Raw genomic sequence first — 18,716 nt, forward strand, 5'->3', positions numbered from 1 at the left:
CACATTAGAGGGCTTCTTATGCAACACAGTTTTGGATAATAATGTGGAACGCCATGCATGCTCATCCAGTGACAGCTTCACTGAAGTAGGAGATTACTTTGAGCTGGCTGCCTACACATGCAGATGTGACCAATAATCATGTTTGCCAATCAGGATGAAGATTGAATCTGTCCTTGGTGGATATGGAAAGGATTTATATATATGTACACTACCATTCAAAAATGTGGGGTCACGTAGACATTTTTTGTCCATTAAAATAACATCAAATTGATCAGAAATACAGTGTAGACATTGTTAATGTTGTAAATGACTATTGTAGCTGGAAACGGCAGATTTTTAATGTTCTATCTACATAGGTGTACAGAGGCCCATTATCAGCAACCATCACTCCTGTGTTCCAATAGCACATTGTGTTAGCTAATCCAAGTTTATCATTTTAAAAGGCTCATTAGAAAACCCTTTTGCAATTATGTTAGCACAGCTGAAAACGGTCGTGCTGTTTAAAAGAAACAATAGAACGGGCCTTCTTTAGACTAGTTAGTCAGTAGTCATTTACAACATTAACAATGTCTACACTGTATTTCTGATCAATTTGATGTTATTTTAATGGACAAACATTTTCAAAAACAAGGACATTTCTAAGTGACCCCAAACTTTTGAACGGTAGTGTACATATATGTATATAAATACAGCACCAGTCAAAAGTTTGGACACAACTACTAATTTCATGTTTTTTCTTTATTTTACTATTTTGTACATTGTAGAATAATATTGAAGACATCAAAAATATGAAATAACACATATGGAATCATGTAGTAACCAAAAAAGTGTTAAACAAATCAAAATATATTTTCTATTTGAGTTTCTTCAAAGTAGCCATCCTTTGCCTTGATGACAGCTTTGCACACTCTTGGCATTCTCTCAAGCAGCATTTTCTCAACCAGCATTTCAATTAAGAGGTGTGCCTTGTTAAAAGTTAAGTTGTGTAATTTATTTCCGTCTTAATGCGTTTGAGCCAATCAGTTGTGTTGTGACAAGGTAGGGTTAGTATACAGAAGATAGCCCTATTTGATAAAAAACCAAGTCCAAATTATGGCAAGAACAGCTCAAATAAGCAAAGAGAAACGACAGTCCATTATTACCGTAAGACATGAAGGTCAGTCAGTCCGTAAAATGTCAAGAACTTTGAAAGTTTCTTCAAGTGCAGTCGCAGAAACCATCAAGCACTATGATGAAACTGGCACTCATTGGTCTGATGAATCAAAATGTGAGATTATTGGTTCCAACCGCCGTGCCTTTGTGAGACGCAGAGTAGGTGAACGGATGATCTCCGCATGTGTGGTTCCCACCATGGAGGAGGAGGTGTGATGGTGTGGAGGTGCTTTGCTGGTGACAGTGTCAGTGATTTATTTAGAATTCAAGGCACGCTTAACCAGCATGGCTACCACAGCATTCTGCAGCGATACACCATCCCATCTGGTTTGCGCTTAGTGGGACTATCATTTGTTTTTCAACAGGACAATGACCCAATACACCTCCAGGCTGTATAAGGGCTATTTGACCAAGGAGAGTAATGTAGTGCTGCATCAAATGACCTGGCCTCCACAATCACCCGACCTCAACCCAATTGAGATGGTTTGGGACGACTTGGACCGCAGAGTGAAGGAAAATCAGCGAAACAAATGCTCAGCATATGTGGGAACTCCTTCAAGACTGTTGGAAAAGCATTCCAGGTGACTACCTCATGAAGCTGGTTGAGAGAATGCTAAGAGCGTGTAAAGCTGTCATCAAGGCAAAGGGTGGCTACTTTGAAGAATCTAAGATATCAAATATATATTGATTTGGTTAACACTTTTTTTGGTTACTACATGATTCCATGTGTGTTTTCATAGTTATGATGTTTTCACTATTATTCTACAATGTAGAAAATAGTACAAATAAAGAAAAAACATTGAATGAGTAGGTGTGTCCAAACTTTTGACTGGTACTGTAAAGTCGTGGCCAAAAGTTTTGAGAATGACACAAATATACATTTTCACAAAGTCTGCTGCCTCAGTTTGTATGATGGCAATTTGCATATACTCCAGAATGTTATGAAGAGTGATCAGATGAATTGCAAAGTCCCTCTTTGCCATGCAAATGAACTGAATCCCCAAAAAACATTTCCGCTGCATTTTAGCCCTGCCACAAAAGGACCAGCTGACATCATGTCAGTGATTCTCTCATTAACACAGGTGTGAGTGTAGATGAGGACAAGGCTGGAAATCACTCTGTCATGCTGATTGAGTTTGAAAAACAGACTGGAAGCTTCAAAAGGAGGGTGGTGCTTGGAATCATTGTTCTTCCTCTGTCAACCATGGTTACCTGCAAGGAAACACGTGCTGTCATCATTGCTTTGCACAAAAAGGGCTTCACAGGCAAGGATATTGCTTCCAGTAAGATTGCACCTAAATCAACCATTTATCGGATCATCAAGAACTTCAAGGAGAGCGGTTCAATTGTTGTGAAGAAGGCTTCAGGGCGCCCAAGAAAGTCCAGCAAGCACCAGGACCGTCTCCTAAAGTTGATTCAGCTGCGGGATCGGGGCACCACCAGTACAGAGCTTGCTGCACGCACAGCGAGGCGAAGACTTTTGGAGGATGGCCTGGTGTCAAGAAAGGCAGCAAAGAAGCCACTTCTCTCCAGGAAAAACATCAGGGACAGACTGATATTCTGCAAAAGGTACAGGGATTGGACTGCTGAGGACTGGGGTAAAGTCATTTTCTCTGATGAATCCCCTTTCCGATTGTTTGGGGCATCCGGAAAAAAGCTTGTCTGGAGAAGACAAGATAAGCACTACCATCAGTCTTGTGTCATGCCAACAGTAAAGCATCCTGAGACCATTCATGTGTGGGGTTGCTTCTCAGCCAAGGGAGTGGGCTCACTCACAATTTTGCCTAAGAACACAGCCATGAATAAAGAATGGCAATCAAATCAAATCAAATTTTATTTGTCACATACACATGGTTAGCAGATGTTAATGCGAGTGTAGCGAAATGCTTGTGCTTCTAGTTCCGACCATGCAATAATATCTAACAAGTAATCTAACCTAACAATTTCACAACAACTACCTTGTACACACAAATGTAAAGGAATGAATAAGAATATGTACATAAAAATATATGAATGAGCAATGACCGAACGGCATAGGCAAGATGCAGTAGATGGTATAGAGTACCATATATACATATGAGATGAGTAATGTAGGGTATGAAATATGTTCCTAGGAACGCGAAGCGAGGCGGCCATCTCTGTTGGCGCCGGAAGTACCAACACATCCTCCGAGAGCAACTTCTCCCAACCATCCAGGAACAGTTTGGTGACGAACAATGCCTTTTCCAGCATGATGGAGCACCTTGCCATAAGGCAAAAGTGATGGCTCGGGGAACAAAACATCGGTATTTTGGGTCCATGGCCAGGAAACTCCCCAGACCTTAATCCCATTGAGAACTTGTGGTCATTCCTCAAGAGGCGGTGGACAAAGAAAAACCCACAAATTCTGACAAACTCCAAGCATTGATTATGCAAGAATGGGCTGCCATCAGTCAGGATGTGGCCAAGAAGTTAATTGACAGCATGCCAGGGCGGATTGCAGAGGTCTTGAAAAAGAAGGGTCAACACTGCAAATATTGACTCTTTGCATCAACTTCATGTAATTGTCAATAAAAGCCTTTGACACTTATGAAATGCTTGTAATTATAATTCAGTATTCCATAGTAATATCTGACAAAAATATCTAAAGACACTGAAGCAGCAAACTTTATGGAAATTGACACAAATATTATTCTCAAAACTTTTGGCCACGACTGTATATATGTACAGTTGAAGTCGGAAGTTTACATACACCTTAGCCAAATACATTTAAACTCAGTTTTTCACAATTCCTGACATTTAATCCTAGTAAAAATTCCCTGTCTTAGGTCAGTTAGGATCACCACTTTATTTTAAGAATGTGAAATTCCAGAATAATAGTAGAGAGAAAGATTTATTTCAGCTTTTATTTCTTTCATCACATTCCCAGTGGGTCAGAAGTGTTCATGCACTCAATTAGTATTTGGTAGCATTGCCATTAAATTGTTTAACTTGGGTCAAACGTTTCAGGTAGCCTTCCACAAGCTTCCCACAGTAAGTTGGGTGAATTTTGGCCCATTCCTCCTGACAGAACTGGTGTAACTGAGTCAGGTTTGAATGCCTCCTTGCTCACAGATGCTTTTTCAATTCTGCCCATAAAATTTGTGTGAGAGAGAATGTTAAAAAATAGAAAGCAAAAAAGAAACATTTAGCTTTTCTTGAGAAATAAAGTATAAGTCAGACCACTCAAGAAATGCAAGTTAATTTTCTTGTTAATAACACTACATTTATAAAGACCACCATCGATTCTAATTTAAACATTTTTGTCAAATTACTTTGACTTTGTTGTCCTTAAGCCATTTTGCTACAACTTTGGAAGTATGCTTGGGGTCATGGTCCATTTGGAAGACCCATTTGCGACCAAGCTTTAACTTCCTGACTGATGTCCCCCACAACATGATGCTGCCACCCCAGTGCTCCACGGTTGGGATGGTGTTCTTCAACTTGCAAGCTTCCTCCTTTTTCCTCCAAACATAACGATTGTCATTATGGCCAAACAGTTCTATTTTTGTTTCATCAGACCAGAGGACATTTCTCCAAAAAGTACGATCTTTGTCCCCTTGTGCAGTTGCAAACCGTAGTCTGGCTTTTTTTATGGCGGTTTTGGAGCAGTGTCTTCTTCCTTGCTGAGCGGCCTTTCAGGCAATGTCGATATAGGACTTGTTTTACTGTGGATATAGATACTTTTGTACCTGTATCCTCCAGCATCTTCACAGGGTCCTTTCATGTTGTTCTGGGATTGATTTGCACTTTTCGCACCAAAGTACGTTCATCTCTAGGAGACAGAACCCGTCTCCTTCCTGAGCGGTATGACGGCTGTGTGGTCCCATGGTGTTTATACTTGCGTACTAGTGTTTGTACAGATGAACGTGGTACCTTCACGTGTTTGGAAATTGCTCCCAAGGATGAACCAGACTTGTGGAGGTCTACAAAAAATGTTTGAGGTCTTGGCTGATTTCTTTTGATTTTCCCATGATGTCAAGCAAAGAGGCACTAAGTTTGAAGGTAGGCCTTGAAATACATCCACAGGTACACCTCCAATTGACTCAAATTATGTCAATTAGCCTATCAGAAGCTTCTAAAGCCATAACATTATTTTCTGGAATTTTCCAAGCTGTTTAAAGGCACAGTCAAATTAGTGTATGTAAACTTCTGACCCACTGGAATTGTGATATGGTGAATTAAAGTGAAATAATCTGTCTGTAAACAATTGTTGGAAATATTACTTGTGTTATGCACGAAGTAGATGTCATAACCGACTTGCTAAAACTATAGTTTGTCAACAAGAAATGTGTGGAGGGTTGAAAAACTAGTTTTAATGACTACAACCTAAGTGTATGTAAACTTCCGACTTCAACTGTAAATAATCATATTTCCCCCTTCATTTAACCAGGCAAGTCAGTTAAGAACAAATTCTTATTTACAATGACGGCCTACCAAGAGGCAAAAGGCCTCCTGCGGGGACTGGGGCTGGGATTCAACTTCCATGTTAGCGTTGCCATGGGAAAATGGGCTTGTGATTAATTCAATAAGATCTAATGAAGAATATGAATATAATAATGGCAAAGACATGGTAATATACACTGTGTATACAAAACATTATGATCACCTGCTCTTTCCATGACAGACTGACCAGGTGAATCCAGGTGAAAGCTATGATCCCTTATTGATGTCACTTGTTAAATCCACTTCAATCAGTGTAGATGAAGGGGGGGGGGGGGGGGGGGGACAGCTTAAATATGGATTTTTAGCCCTGAGACAATTTAGACAGGGATTGTGTATGTGTGCTATTCAGAGGGTGAATGGGCAAAATTTAAGTGACTTTGAATGGGGTATGGTAGTAGGTGCCAGGCACACCAGTTTGAGTGTGTCAAGAACAGCAACACTGCTGGGTTTTTAATGCTCAACAGTTTCTCGTGTGTATCAAAAATGGTCCACCACCCAAAGGACATCCAACCAACTTGACAACTGTTGGAAGGATTGGACTCAACATGGGCCAGCATCCCTGTGGAAAGCTTTAGACACCTTGTAGTTTTGAAGCTGTTCTGGAGGTCAAAATGGGTTCAACTCAATATTAGGAAGGTGTTCCTAATGTTTAGTACACTCAGTGTAAATGTCTATGGCTGCGTTTACACATGCGGCCTAATTCTGATCATTTGACCAATCTCTTTTTTCAATTATCTGTCAAAAGATCAGAATTGGGCTGCCTGTGTTAAATTTTTGAAGCCAGTTAAAGAGTAACCAGCATTCTGTGTGCTAAGTGTTTCCCAAGAGAGTTAAGTCAGGGTTAACTAGGTACAGCCAGGATCAAGGTCGGCTGGGTTTCTGGGAAAAGGATACTTCCCATCTCAATAAGAAAGGGCAAATCCACATGATGTTTCAAAGAGAGGAATGATTATGGACTTTTACATGCCAGTTGTCAGCATAGTGCAGATAGTTTTTTTCCTTGGTCATTCTACTGCTCTCTGTGTAAACTCAGAGGCAGAGGACAGACATCAAAAGGCTACAGCCATGGTCTCATGCTGAGGAGCTGTTGAATTGGTGCTTTTCACAATCTGAGTACTTTATCCTGAAGGCACAGGGGTGCACGCTCACCAGATGTGACTGCTGCTGGGGTAAGAGGGATATCACCATGAATGAGAGAGAGAAAGAAAGAGAGTGATTTTATGTCAAGGTAAATGATACATGTGATGAAAATGATACACAAAAGGGTTCTTCGACTGTCGCCATAGGACAACCCTTTTTGGTTCCATGTCGAACCCTTTTGGGTTCCATTTAGAACCCTTTGTGGAAAGGGTTTTACATGGATCCCAAGAGGGTTCTACCTGGAACTAAAAAGGGTTCTTCATTCAAATGGTTCACCTATGGGGACAGCTGAAGAACCCTTTTAGGTTCTAGATAACACATTTTTTTATAAGAGTGTATAGATATAGTTGAAGTCGGAAGTTAATGTACATCCACTTAGGTTGGAGTCACTAAAACTTGTTTTTCAACCACTCCACACATTTCTTGTTCACAAACTATAGTTTTGGCAAGTCGGTTAGGACATCTACTTTGTGCATGACACAAGTCATTTTTCCAACAATTGTTTAGACATATTATTTCACTGTATCAGAATTCAAGGAAATTCAATTCAAAATAAGGAAACAGGTACAAAAGTATCTATATCCACAGTAAAACAAGTCCTATATCGATATAACCTGAAAGGCCGCACAGCAAGGAAGAAGCCACTTCTCCAAAACCGCCATAAAAAGGCCAGACTATGGTTTGCAACTGCACATGAGGACAAAGATCGTACTTTTTGGAGAAATGTTCTCTGGTCTGATGAAACAAAAATAGAACTGTTTGGCCATAATGACAATTGTTATGTTTGGAGGAAAAAGGGGGAAGCTTGCAAGTTGATGAACACCATCCCAACCGTGAAGTACGGGGGTGGCAGCATCATGTTGTGGGGGTGCTTTGCTGCATGAGGGACTGGTGCACTTCAAAATAGATGGCATTATGAGGATGGAAAATTATGTGGATATATTGAAGCAACATCTCAAGACATCAATCAGGAAGTTAATGCTTGGTCGCAAATGGGTCTTCCAAATGGACAATGACCCCAAGCATACTTCCAAAGTTGTGGCAAAATGGCTTCAGGACAACAAAGTCAAGTTATTGGAGTGGACATCACAAAGCCCTGACATCAATCCTATAGAAAATGTGGTCAGAACTGAAAAAGCATCTGCGAGCAAGGAGGCCTACAAACCTGACTCAGACCAGCTCTGTCAGGAGGAATGGGCCAAAATTCAACCAACTTATTGTGGGAAGCTTGTGGAAGGCTACCCGAAACATTTGACCCAATTTAAACAATTTAAAGGCAATGCTACCAAATACTAATTGAGTGTATGGAGACTTCTGACCCACTGGGAATGTGATGAAAGAAATATAAGCTGAAATAAATCATTCTCTCTACTATTATTCTGGAATTTCACATTCTTAAAATAAAGTGGTGATCCTAACTGACCTAAGACAGGGAATTTCTACTAGGATTAAATGTCAGGAATTGTGAAAAACTGAGTTTAAATGTATTTGGCTAAGGTGTATGTAAACTTCCGACTTCAACTGTAATGAAAACTAAGTATGTACTCTTTCTCGTCTAACACACACAGGTTCTAGTCAGTTGTCTTTAGAGGTTAAACTGTTCAGTACATAATCTCAATGTGCAGTACAGGTCCAATTGCCAGCATGAGGAGGAAATGTTTTTTATTATTATTACAGTATTTCAATTACACTACTGCAACAACGTTGACACCAGAGCCAACATTCAATCGCCACCTGTTGGCTCGATGCACTTTAAGCACCACTGACAGCTACCGAGTATATCTGTGTATGCGGATTCAGGACCTTGGATAGCTACTGAATGAGTGCAACTAACATTCGCTTGAACAGGCTACTCTTCGCAGTTTAGATCATATTATACCAACAATCAGTCACATTCAGCAATACAAATCCCAACATTATAGCACAGAATAATTTCATCATAAATGACCAAAATAGCCCTACTTTATCTGTCAGTTATACATTTCTTCATAATTAAAGTCCAAAGAAGGGTGGCCAACGTCCTTGAATAAAATAAGAATCACTTGATTTGAGACTTAGAGTGGAAAAACCAAGAATCCAGAAAACGTTGAGTACCTCCATCCACCCATTAGATTTCCCCGCTCAAGCTTCAAGTAGAGTTTGTCCCCCCGTTCCAGGTGCAGAAGAACTGAATTGCTCGCAGCCTCTCGAGTGACATCCTGGTCCCCGGCGAAAGCTGATATGATAGGGTATTCGTTGTGCATCAAGTTCACCTGCAGAATGCAATGCCATGGATATGGGATACAAAAAAAACAAGTCCACAATTGGTGTCTCAACTAAAGCAAGACCTCTCTGTGCGCTCACCTGTATAGTCTGCCGGTTGTAAACCTTCACCACATGGAAGCTGAAACTGTAAATGCCTCTTCTTGGTGCTTGAAATACACTTGCTTGCAGATCAAAATGGTTGCCAATGTTTACTAGTAACTGAAAAAAATACAAATAAATAGTACACACGTACATTATGAAGATTATGCTAATTTGTAAACACAAATAATAATGGAGAGAATTATTCCCTGACCTGATCAAAGTAGATGGTCAGAGACTTATTGCTCATATCAGAAGGTTCGTGGTTGGTTCCCCTGAGTGCAGAGAAAGCCACTTTAGCATCGCCTGCCCGGACAGATATCCCGAAGGAAGAGGTGAACGCTCCCTCTGCAGACGGGTTCGCATCACAAACCACCAGACACTTTCCCTCCAAAACAAGAGGCCCCGTGTCATTCTGTCCCAATGAAAAGGCAACGCCAAAACCTAGGAGGACCAACGGCAGCATGGCACAAGATCGACTGTTTCACCGTTTATGGGGTGCGACTGTTCTGTTTCAGGCAATCAGTCCCCCTTCACACATACTCTCTCACACACACACAGTATGCATAGTGCAGTGTCAATGCTGTGATATGAGTTACACTTGCACCATCAAGTGGCTGGCAAATGCAACAAACATGTAGGCCTTCAAGTTTCTGTCTATATAAAAGAGGAGTTGACAATATATGGTAGTAACTGTCTGTTCTCAATCAACGTTAACCCTCAGTTTGGCCCCAGTCGGGCTCTGAATCCGTCATCCAGTCTGCAGACTTTCATTGTCTCTATGTGTGTAGGTATAACACAATGTTCTGACATTCATAGAATGTCCAATGCAGACTGATCTGTATTATATCACATTTACACTCAATATGACCTACTTTTTATTCTTAAAATGATTGCTTACCATATTGAAACAGATGGCATGTCTGGCAATAACTTTGTTTCTTCTCAAATCTCTGAAGTCTATTAAAACGATAAATCTCTGGTTTTGGATTAGCTCCATAATAATCATGTAAATTGGTCAAAAGACAATGTTTTGTAGACAAAGTTACAGTACATCAGAATGATTGTTTAGTGGGGAGAGTGGAGGGACTCCTGAAAGATACACACCACACTTGCCCTGATATTCCAAGCATGGCGCAATTGCATGTGGCTCCATACAGATAATATTGTGTAATTACAGATGTGATACTTAGTGTACATGCAGTGGTCTCAGATTAGATAGACTGTGTAGGCAGGGGTCTTCACCAGCGCTCATGGCTATCTTAGGTCATACCGGTATGTCAGATTAGCTCAATCACCAAGTGATCAGCCTCTGAGTATCACAGAAACACTTTGAATGATTAACAAAAACATTTTCATAACAATTGGCTATGGATGAAATGTAACAAATTATCTGTTCAAAACATGAAAAACATCTATAGTACCAGTCAAGTTGTCTTTTGACCAATTTACATGATTATTAGGGAGCTACAAAGCTACTAATTTACAAAGACCAAACAAACACGTATACAAAACACAGGGTTGAAACCCAAACAAAAGAGCGAGGAGTACCTCAAATAAATACACCGGGGCGAGACCCGTAACATACACACACACAATGATTCCACACGGGACGAAACCCGTAATCATCTGCACACAACAAGTGGCACGAAAGCCAAAACAACAAAGCACAGGTACTCACACGACCAACGGACATTGTAACAATAATCGACAGGACAAATGGTGAACAAAGGGCACACTTATACAATTACTAATCAATGGGAATAGGGGCCAGGTGTGCGTAATGACAGTTCTGGAGGGATCCGTGACAGACACACCTACCCATTCAAGGGTTTTTCTTATTTTTAGAATTTTCTACATTGTAGAATAATAGTGAATACATCAAAACTATGAAATAACACAAATGGAATCATGTAGTAATCAAAAAAGTGTTAAACAAATCAAAATATATACACTGCTCAAAAAAATAAAGGGAACACTTAAACAACACAATGTAACTCCAAGTCAATCACACTTCTGTGAAATCAAACTGTCCACTTAGGAAGCAACACTGATTGACAATACATTTCACATGCTGTTGTGCAAATGGAATAGACAAAAGGTGGAAATTATAGGCAATTAGCAAGACACCCCCAATAAAGGAGTGATTCTGCAGGTGGTGACCACAGACCACTTCTCAGTTCCTATGCTTCCTGGCTGATGTTTTGGTCACTTTTGAATGCTGGCGGTGCTCTCACTCTAGTGGTAGCATGAGACGGAGTCTACAACCCACACAAGTGGCTCAGGTAGTGCAGCTCATCCAGGTTGGCACATCAATGCGAGCTGTGGCAAGAAGGTTTGCTGTGTCTGTCAGCGTAGTGTCCAGAGCATGGAGGCGCTACCAGGAGACAGGCCAGTACATCAGGAGACGTGGAGGAGGCCGTAGGAGGGCAACAACCCAGCAGCAGGACCGCTACCTCCGCCTTTGAGCAGGAGGAGCACTGCCAGAGCCCTGCAAAATGACCTCCAGCAGGCCACAAATGCGCATGTGTCAGCATATGGTCTCACAAGGGCTCTGAGGATCTCATCTCGGTACCTAATGGCAGTCAAGCTACCTCTGGCGAGCACATGGAGGGCTGTGCGGCCCCACAAAGAAATGCCACCCCACACCATGACTGACCCACCGCCAAACCGGTCATGCTGGAGGATGTTGCAGGCAGCAGAACGTTCTCCACGGCTTCTCCAGACTCTGTCACGTCTGTCACATGTGCTCATGTGCTCAGTGTGAACCTGCTTTCATCTGTGAAGAGCACAGGGCGCCAGTGGCGAATTTGCCAATCTTGGTGTTCTCTGGCAAATGCCAAACGTCCTGCACGGTGTTGGGCTGTAAGCACAACCCCCACCTGTGGACGTCGGGCCCTCATACCACCCTCATGGAGTCTGTTTCTGACCGTTTGAGCAGACACATGCACATTTGTGGCCTGCTGGAGGTCATTTTGCAGGGCTCTGGCAGTGCTCCTCCTGCTCAAAGGCGGAGGTAGCGGTCCTGCTGCTGGGTTGTTGCCCTCCTACGGCCTCCTCCACGTCTCCTGATGTACTGGCCTGTCTCCTGGTAGCGCCTCCATGCTCTGGACACTACGCTGACAGACACAGCAAACCTTCTTGCCACAGCTCGCATTGATGTGCCATCCTGGATGAGCTGCACTACCTGAGCCACTTGTGTGGGTTGTAGACTCCGTCTCATGCTACCACTAGAGTGAGAGCACCGCCAGCATTCAAAAGTGACCAAAACATCAGCCAGGAAGCATAGGAACTGAGAAGTGGTCTGTGGTCACCACCTGCAGAATCACTCCTTTATTGGGGGTGTCTTGCTAATTGCCTATAATTTCCACCTTTTGTCTATTCCATTTGCACAACAGCATGTGAAATTTATTGTCAATCAGTGTTGCTTCCTAAGTGGACAGTTTGATTTCACAGAAGTGGGATTGACTTGGAGTTACATTGTGTTGTTTAAGTGTTCCCTTTATTTTTTTGAGCAGTGTATTATATTTGAGTTTCTTCATAGTAGCCACCCTTTGCCTTGATGACAGCTTTGCATACTCTTGGCAGTACAGAGATATCCTTCATGAAAACCTGCTCAGAGCACTCAGGACCTCACACTGGAGTGAAGGTTCACCTTCCAACAGGACAACGACCCTAAGCACACAGCCAAGACAATGCAGGAATGGTTTCAGGACAAGTCTCTGAATGTTCTTGAGTGGCCCAGCCAGAGCCCAGACTTGAATCCGATTGAACATCTCGGGAGAACCCTGAAAATAGCTGTGCAGTGACGCTCCCCATCCAACCTGACAGAGCTTGAGAGGGTCTGCAGGGAAGAATGGGAGAAACTCCGAAATACAGCTGTGCCAAGCTTGTAGCGTCATACCCAAGAAGACTCGAGGCTGTAATCGCTGTCAAAGGTGCTTCACCAAAGTACTGAGTAAAGGGTCTGAATACTAATGTAAATGTGATATTTCATTATAATGTTTTTTATATATTAGCCCAAATTTCTAAAAACCTGTTTTTGCTTTGTCATTATGGGGTATTGTGTGTAGATTGATGAGGGGGGAAAACGATTTAATCCATTTTAGAATAAGGCTGTAACGTAACAAAATGTGGAAAAAGGGGTCTGAATACAGAGTGTGTGTACAAAACATTAGGAACACCTTTCTAATATTGAGTTGCACCCCTTTTGCCTTCAGAACAGCCTCAGTTGATCGGGGTATGGATTCTACAAGGTGTCGAAAGCCTTCCCCAGGAATGCTGGCCCATGTTGACTTCAATGCTTCCCACGGTTGTGTCAAGTTGGCTGGATGTCCTTTGGGCAGTGGACCATTCTTCATACACATGGGAAACTGATGTTGACAAACCCAGCAACGTTGCAGTTCTTACATCTTTTGTCTTGCCCATTCACCCTCTGAATGGCACACATACACAATCCATGTCTCAATTGTCTCAAGGCTTAAAAATCATTTTTTAACCGGTCTCTACACTGATTGAAGTGGATATAATAAGTGACATCAATAGGGGATCCTAGGTTTCACCTGGATTCAGCTGGACAGACTATGTCATGGAAAGAGCAGTTGTCCTTAATGTTTTGTTTACTCATTGTATATTTGAGAGGAAAGGGTGGCTTGAATTAGTGTCTAGACTGTTTTTATGCAGAATGTCCACGGGAAATAAACACCACAAGCACTGATGATGATGTGCACTAGGACTACTAAGGCATGTGGCAGATTTAACACGGAAAATTTTCAGGCGTGAAGTCTAGGCTCATAGATACAGAACACATGGTATATCGCTATGGCTGGGCTACTCATTGGAGGATTGAAGGTTGCTGTCGATCGGTCGGATTGTCATCGCTGCACTTAGATGGAAATCAGTATTCAGGAGAACGTTTAGACCTGTCAAAGCAGCAGCAGCAGATGGATTGAGACAGATGTTCCTCCGGTACCTTTGTATTTCTGTGTTTATGTGGACGTAAAATCGGGATATCGTGGATATAATTTCTCCGATACATCGTTGAATTGTCCCATTACACAAAATAATGATTCGGTCATTTGGTTTTGGAAATACAGCGAGGATTAGGCTAGACATGGTGGACAAATGTGACTTGCCTCTTGGTAAATTCAGTCTTTTGTATTGCATCTCATCAAATTCATAGATAGATGCTCAACTTTAAATTAATGCTTGCCATTGGACTTTCCAGCAGTGACACATTATTTATAAAGGCTAAATGTGACTGAAATATGCTACAAAATGACATTGTAATTTCTGGCTATTGTGGAACATCATTTTATTTGATGGTTTTACTGTGATTTTATTTAATATACAACATTCCTTTCCTTTGATTTTTACAGCAGTAGTTTTCAAGTCTAATCACTCTTGGGTTGCCTGGTACACCTGAAAAGAAAGCAGGTAACACTGAAATAGCTTATACACATAATTATTTATTTTTCTCTGTTTTGTTGAAATCTACACAACTGTGAAACTGATTGTTAATGAATGTGCTGCGAAGAAGACTATGACACACCAGATCAATAACAATACATTTGATACATTTTTCATGCTAGACAAAGCTGGATGGTATAATGGTACAGAAATGTTCTGTCTGAGACCTTAAAATGACTTTTGTGCTTCAGTGACGAACAATTCAGGGGTGACCGCAATTGGCCAATTTGGCATCTGTATAAAGGAGGCTGAAGGAGGTCTGTTTACCTCCCCCAACTACCCCCCAGAGCAAACGAGTATTTACATCCTTGAGGGTAAGACATATTAACACCATCTCAACAATTAAGAGTTTTTTTATTGGATGTTGTGTTACTTTTGCTTACATTTCCCACTGTTTTACCTCAGCTTCACCAAGATAATGCATCAACCTCTTCTTTGACGAGAAGTATTCAATAGAGCCTTCATGGGAATGAAAATTTGACCACATTGAAGTCCGCGATGGGCACCTTTCCTTCTCCACATTAATTGGTCGATACTGTAGCCAGGAAAGCCCTTTGTATATTAAATCAAGTGGGCGATACCTGCATATAAAGTTTGTAGCAGACAGGGAATTGGAGGCAATTGGATTTTCTGCACGATATAACTTCACTCATGGTAAGGTATTGTTTCAAATACATTGATTTATTATGTTTTTTGTGTTATTCTGAGGTTATTGAATATATGACTCCTATAGGATAACTGATTACCTCACACAAGCACGCATGCAGACACACACAATATTAACATAAAGTTGTACACATTCAAATTCAGGACAAACAGCTGAAAGGACAGTGAGAGAAAAGTTAAACAGTCACAGCTCAGTGACTCTGAGTTACAGCTATAGGAGACTGGTTGAGTTACGCTGAGACTCTGATTTTTCACTTTAAAATGTATATCAAACAAAGAAACACTGATTTTAAAGTTTAACAAACCATATAGAGTTTTTTTGGCATACATTTTAATGTGAAAAATCTTAGTCTCAGCGTAACTCTGTACACATGGAATTGCCCAGCTGATATGGACACACAGCATGAATCTTAATTCTGTTTTTGTGGAATTGCCCAGCTGCTGCCTTTGTAGTGCAGGCATACATGATGCAGCTGATAGGGGGAGGTCTCCTCCACCTTTATTTACCCAGGTAGGCCAGTTGAGAACAAGTTCTCATTTACAACTGCGACCTGGCCAAGATAAAGCAAAGCAGTGCGACAAAAAACAACACAGAGTTACACATAGGATAAACAAAAGTACAGTCAATAACACAATAGAAAAATCTATATACAGTGTGTGCAAATGGAGTGAGGTAAGGCAATAAATAGGCCTTAGTAGCGAAGTAATTACAATTTAGCAAATTAACACTGAAGTGATAGATGTGCAGATGATGATGTGCAAGTAGAAATACTGGTGTGCAAAAGAGCAAAAAAGTAAACAAAAACAATTTGGGGATGAGGTAGGTAGTTGTTGGGCTATTTACAGATGGGCTATGTACAGCTGCAGCGATCGGTAAGCTGCTCAGATAGCTGATGCTTAAAGTTATTGAGGGAGATATGTCTCCAACTTCAGCGATTTTTGCAATTCGTTCCATTCACTGGCAGCAGAGAACTGTAAGGAAAGGCGGCCAAAGTGGGTGTTGACTTTGGGGATGACCAGTGAGATATACTTGCTGGAGTGCTTGCTACGGGTGGGTGTTGTTATGGTGACCAGTGAGCTGAGATAAGGCGGAGCTTTACCTAGCAAAGACTTATAGATGACCTGGAGCCAGTGGGTCCTGCGACGAATATGTAGCGAGGGCCAGCGAACGAGAGCATACAGGTCGCAGTGATGGGTGGTATATGGGGCTTTGGTGACAAAACGGATGGCACTGTGATAGACTGCATCCAGTTTGATGAGTAGAGTGTTGGAGGCTATTTTGTAAATGACATCGTCGAAGTCGAGGATCGGTAGGATAGTCAGTTTTACAAGGGTATGTTTGGCAGAGTGAGTGAAGGAGGCTTTGTTGCAAAATAGGAAGCTGATTCTAGATGTAATTTTGGATTGGAGATGCTTAATAAGAGTCTGGAAGGAGAGTGTACAGTCTAGCCAGACACCTAGGTATTTGTAGTTGTCCACATATTCTAAGTCAGAACCGTCCAAAGTAGTGATGCTAGTCAGGCGGGCGGGTGCGGGCAGCGATCGGTTGAAGAGCATGCATTTAGTTTTACTAGTGTTTAAGAGCAGTTGGAGGCCACAGAAGGAGTGTTGTATGGCATTGAAGCTCGTTTGGAGGTTTGTTAACACAGTGTCCAAAGAAGGGCCAGATGTATACAGAATGGTGTTGTCTGCGTAGTGGTGGATCAAGGAATCACCCGCAGCAAGAGCGACATCATTGATGTATACAGAGAAAAGAGTCGGCTCAAGAACTGAACCCTGTGGTACATCCATAGAGACTGCCAGAGGTCCGGACAACAGGCCTTCTGATTTGACACACTGAACTCTATCTGAGAAGTAGTTGGTGAACCAGGCGAGGCAGTCATTTCAGAAACCAAGGCTGTTGAGTCTGCCGATAAGAATACGGTGATTGACAGAGTCAAAAGCCTTGGCCAGGTCGATGAAGACGGCTGCACAGTACTGTCTTTTATCGATGGTGGTTATGATATCGTTTAGTACCTTGAGCATGGCTGAGGTGCACCTGTGACCAGCTCAGAAACCGGATTGCACAGCGGAGAAGGTACGGAGGGATTCGAAATGGTCAGTGATCTGTTTGTTAACTTGGCTTTCGAAGACTTTAGAAAGGCAGGGCAGGATGGATATAGGTCTGTAACAGTTTGGGTCTAGAGTGTCTACCCCTTTGAAGAGGGGGATGACCGCGGCAGCTTTCCAATCTTTAGGAATCTCGGACGATACGAAAGAGAGGTTGAACAGACTAGTAATAGGGGTTGCAACAATAATTTTAGAAAGAGAAGGTCCAGATTGTCTAGCCAGCTGATTTGTACGGGTCCAGGTTTTGCAGCTCTTTCAGAACATCTGCTATCTGGATTTGGGTGAAGGAGAAGCTGGGGAGACTTGGGAAAGTAGCTGTGGGGGGTGCGGAGCTGTTGGCCAGGGTTGGGAGTAGCCAGGAGGAAAGCATGCCCAGCCGTACAGAAATGCTTATTGAAATTCTCAATTATTGTGGATTTATCGATGGTGACAGTGTTTCCTAGCCTCAGTGCAGTGGACAGCTGGGAGAAGGTGCTCTTATTCTCCATGGACTTTACAGTGTCCCAGAACTTTTTGGAGTTAGAGCTACAGGATGCAAATTTCCATTTGAAAAAGCTAGCCTTTGCCTTCCTAACTAACTGTGTGTATTGGTTCCTGACTTCCCTAAAAAGCTGCATATCGTGGGGACTATTTGATGCTAGTGCAGTACACCACGGGATGTTTTTGTGCTGGTTGAGGGCAGTCAGGTCTGGAGTGAACCAAGGGCTATATCTGTTCTTAGTTCTACATTTTTTGAAAGGGGCATGCTTATTTAAGATGGTGAGGAAATTACTTTTAAAGAACAACCAGGCATCCTCAAATGACAGGATGAAGTCAATATCCTTCCAGGATACCCGGGCCAGGTCGATTAAAAAGGCCTGCTCGCAGTAATGTTTTAGGGAGCGTATGACAGTGATGAGGGGTGTTCGTTTGACCGCGGACCCATAACGGATGCAGGCAATGAGGCAGTGATCGCTGAGATCCTGATTGAAAACAGCAGAGGTGTATTTGGAGGGCAAGTTGGTCAGGATAATATCTATGAGGGTACCAATGTTTACGGATTTAGGGTTGTACCTGGTGGGTTCCTTGATGATTTGTGTGAGATTGAGGGCATCTAGCTTAGATTGCAGGACGGTCGGGGTGTTAAGCATATCCCAGTTTAGGTCACCTAACAGAACGAACTCTGAAGCTAGATGGGGGGCAATCAATTCCCATATGGTGTCCAGGGCACAGCTGGGAGCTGAGGGGGGTCTGTAACAGGCGGCAACAGAGAGACTTATTTCTGGAGAGATTCATTTTTAAAATTAGAAGCTCGAACTGTTTGGGCATAGACCTCGAAAGTATGACAGAACTTTGCAGGCTATCTCTGCAGTAGATTGCAACTCCTCCCCTTT

At 42.1% G+C, this 18,716-nt stretch overlaps 1 protein-coding gene across 1 annotated transcript; it reads right to left on the bottom strand.

The window, feature by feature from the left end:
• Positions 1 to 8,810: 8,810 nt before the first annotated feature.
• Positions 8,811 to 12,386, bottom strand: LOC120055548 (cerebellin-2-like). Its single transcript, XM_039003415.1, is given in 4 exon segments — positions 8,811 to 9,008; positions 9,100 to 9,219; positions 9,314 to 9,552; positions 12,338 to 12,386. Coding segments are annotated over 4 exon segments (606 nt in total).
• Between the last annotated feature and the right edge of the window lie 6,330 nt (positions 12,387 to 18,716).

Source organism: Salvelinus namaycush, chromosome 11 (assembly GCF_016432855.1).
Source record: "Salvelinus namaycush isolate Seneca chromosome 11, SaNama_1.0, whole genome shotgun sequence".
Taxonomy (NCBI): domain Eukaryota; kingdom Metazoa; phylum Chordata; class Actinopteri; order Salmoniformes; family Salmonidae; genus Salvelinus; species Salvelinus namaycush.